Source organism: Dinoponera quadriceps, unplaced genomic scaffold (assembly GCF_001313825.1).
Source record: "Dinoponera quadriceps isolate SergipeBrazil2010 unplaced genomic scaffold, ASM131382v1 scaffold1339, whole genome shotgun sequence".
Classification (NCBI taxonomy): Eukaryota; Metazoa; Arthropoda; class Insecta; order Hymenoptera; family Formicidae; genus Dinoponera; species Dinoponera quadriceps.
The window spans coordinates 563,269-566,681 of record NW_014555521.1 but is presented as its reverse complement, the minus strand read 5'-3'; the positions used below and the strand labels follow the sequence as shown (position 1 = coordinate 566,681).

Sequence of the window (3,413 nt, the reverse complement as noted above, 5' to 3'; positions counted from 1 at the left end):
CATACCGATATAACGCGGGTTTTTTGTTTTTTTTTTTTCAGCGAAACGAATAGATTGATCGACCTTCGATCGGACGAAGCCTTTTCGATCATGTTTTTGATATGATGTGACAATTCGGTGTTCTTCTACCCGAACACGTGATGAGACACGCGTGCTTCTTGTTTACTTATGTTGTTGTGGGTTAGTAATCCGCGTGTTATTGTTTGAACATGTGAGATCGTTTGCCGCATCATGCTCGGCTCACATGATGAGCATGATAACGTTAACGACTTTAATTAGAATTTTGAACACCTGGGATAGGACCATATGAGAGTGTTGAGAGGGAAATTCAGATTTAATTAATTGATAGGAAATGAATAAATAATTTTAACAACTTGGTTAAATTTAGGGCATTTTGAATAAAACAGTTTATTAATTATACTAATAACATAACTTGGTTCTCACATGGATTATTAATAGCGGTAAATTGGTGAGAAAGTTCATTATGAAAGATACAATATTTAAAAGATGAAAGGGTCAGCTAAAGTTAAGCAATGAGATATATGGGTTAACATTAAGCAAACTTTTATAAATCAGCATTATTGCAATAATGCAAATACAAGAAGAAGATTAAAATATTGGGAGTACAAATTAGTTTGGTCCGTTTTTTGTGGTCAAAACGATCATTTGTTTACCATCGACGCGCAGCACCGCAGCGGATGCGATCGTAAACGATTGGAGATTACATGTACTTCTCAATCAGTTACGACAATAATGTTTAGATATTTCGATTCCTTATTAAATTTCGAATAAATGAGTGAAGAAAAATGTTGGTGACTCGCAATAAGGTAAATAATGCATATTATATATATTGATATCTGATTCAAACCGCGCGTGCTCTGTCATTTTTTTTTACTATTCTATATATATATATATATATATATATANTCAAATAAACACGTATAATCCAAAAGGAAAACTTTTTCTCTGCTGGAGAAAAATTCTAAATATATATATATATATATATATATATATATAGATTCTATATATATATATATATATGTCCACAACCTAAAATACTATTCTTTACAAATCATATGCAAATATAATCGAAGTAAATGCTTCTGTGCTACTTGTACTTCCGACAGCACATGATATCGATATTAAATTAAACTACATAATTTTTTTTATATGGACATAAACATAAATATGATCATGTATGTAACCACATATACTGCAAAATTCATACATGATTCTATATAATTATACATAATCATATATATATAATCACTTTTTTCTGGGATCATATGACGAGAGTATATCGAGTGTCAGTATATCGAGTGTCAGTATAAATGTAAATACGTCCTCGGACATCGGTCTGTTACTTTGGAAGATATTTTTATAAATTAACTACTACAATATATTTTCATCAGATCTCTTTTTGAGTTTGTGACGTTTTTCGGGTCTAAAGTTTACCGCCAAATTCAGACATCTGCGAGTTACTGCGTTCATGATAGCAACAACGATTGGCAACCTCGCCAAGTACATGAACATGAATATCGACCATAAATATATCGCTTTCTCCCTAAAACTCAAAGACTTGTAAAGGCCGAGCATGTTCAATTCTAACACATTGCAAAAATAGAGTAAGTGAACTCTATAAGTCGAAGTCGGCAGGTAATAACGCAATCCTTTCCAGAGGCATATCAACATGTGCTCCCACTCCGGCGTCACTAATGACAGGTTCGGTTTTATCCAGTATTCTAAGGTATCCTTGACGCGCTGCTGTATCTCCAGCAGGCTGCCACGACAGAAATTGTAACGATCCTCGACGCCCAGAAGATATCCCAGTCCTCGCCACATATGGCAGAAGGCCTCCAGGTCCTCGTCGCAGACGTTGTGTAGCCCGAATTGTTCCGGGTAGAGCACTATCAAACCTATGAATCCACACTGCGTGATAGACATGTCGCCTTGGTTGAGACTTTTAGTTCGAGTCATCGTGAATGGACATTGAAAATCGCTCGCTACCGGACATGAGTCTCTGAAGTCCTTCAGTAGTACCTCCTGCAACGGGCAATAAAGCTGCAGGATCTGAGACCCCGCGTCGATCTGCTTGTTGTCGTAGCTGCAGAGTCTCCGTCTCATCGCCAGGTGCATGTTGCGTACCTCTTCGATGTCTCTATGAGCCTGTGTCCTTCGATCCCACGGGTCCTCCAGGTACCAATGGTTCACGCGAATCACAGTCGATAGGTACCGCTTGAAAGCCTTATACGGCGTGTCGGACTTCCGGCTAAGAATCAGAGTCTTTAACCCGTCCTGCAAAGTAAATAATTGCAGCAAAGACGTCACCTGGGCTATGCAGATCCCGGCGTAGTAATTCTGAGCGAACTTCTGTCCACGACGGAATTTGTCCACGTCCAGCCAGCCCGGCCTCTCGCTCGCAGATCTGCCGCAGTCTCCGTCCTTGAAGATCCCAGGCAGAATGAATCTCAAGGATGCCGGTATATTCGGGAAGTACTTGTCAACGTTGCTCATCAGGTGATCATGTTGCTGTTCAACTGTCCATTGATCGAAATTTGCCGGCAATTCGTCTCTATCGAGCTTCTGTTTGCACATCTTCACGAAGTTTATAAGATCGTCATTTTGGTTGTTTGGCTCATTGTGTTTAAACAAAGTTTTCGTCGACTCCTTGGAATTTTGGTGGACGGAAAATTGTTCGGGAGTATAAAAAGATGACTCTGCGATTTTCTCTTCGCTGCAGAAAGTGTCATGCATATTGTCCTCTGATAGATCCCTGCAATTTTCCTCAGGTTTCTCTTTGTTCCAAAGTGTCATCGTATGTTGTTGAATATTGCTTTGTCGCATCATCGTGATGGAAATATTTGAATAATGATTAGTGAGCCCTTCGTGGTCCAATCTAGAAATCTGAATCTGTCGAAAGAAAAGGGGAAGGAAGATAAATTTTATACAATGTCTGATTATATTTTTTAAAGATGTGTTATGCGAAATTATAGTCATTAGGCGACATTATTTTCTACGAGTCTATTAACTTTTATATTGATAATTTAATAATTAATAATTTATCTACTTAATGATTCATATATTTGCTTATAACATGTGAGCACTGTAAGAAATGTTTGGCATCATTGCGAGATTTATAATGTGATAATTACGAATTACTAACAACGGTGTTTTAAATATTTAAAATAATTTTTTAATCGCTAGGTTAGCAGTAATATATTTCTGTAAAGCTTACTACAGCAAGTAATATACTTTTGTAAGGATTGTGCAAAGTATACGTGCAAAGATGCCCGAGCGGCTAAATCGGATTTGTTAATTAACGCCCTGTCAATTAACAATGTTATCCAATAACAGCGTTTCAAAATTCTGGTAAATAAATTTGATCATAAACTATCAATAATACGATGTGTCAG

General features: G+C 37.2%; 1 protein-coding gene across 3 annotated transcripts; it reads right to left on the bottom strand.

Annotated features, from left to right (window-relative positions):
• Positions 1 to 1,048: 1,048 nt before the first annotated feature.
• Positions 1,049 to 3,413, bottom strand: LOC106744542. Of its 3 annotated transcripts, none has more exons than XM_014619416.1 (2): positions 3,236 to 3,413; positions 1,049 to 2,910 (listed from the first exon to the last, which is right to left on the bottom strand). In XM_014619416.1, the coding sequence occupies exon 2, from the start codon at positions 2,845 to 2,847 to the stop codon at positions 1,393 to 1,395; it is 1,455 nt and encodes a 484-aa protein (XP_014474902.1). In that variant the 5' UTR covers positions 2,848 to 2,910; positions 3,236 to 3,413; the 3' UTR covers positions 1,049 to 1,392. The 3 variants fall into 3 exon arrangements, with proteins under 3 accessions (XP_014474902.1, XP_014474903.1, XP_014474904.1); XM_014619417.1 differs by having other exon boundaries at positions 3,253 to 3,413; XM_014619418.1 differs by having other exon boundaries at positions 3,279 to 3,413.

Excerpts from the sequence above, each read along its gene's own strand:
- LOC106744542 (XM_014619416.1), bottom strand. The coding sequence starts at position 2,847 with ATGATGCGACAAAGCAATATTCAACAACATACGATGACACTTTGGAAC.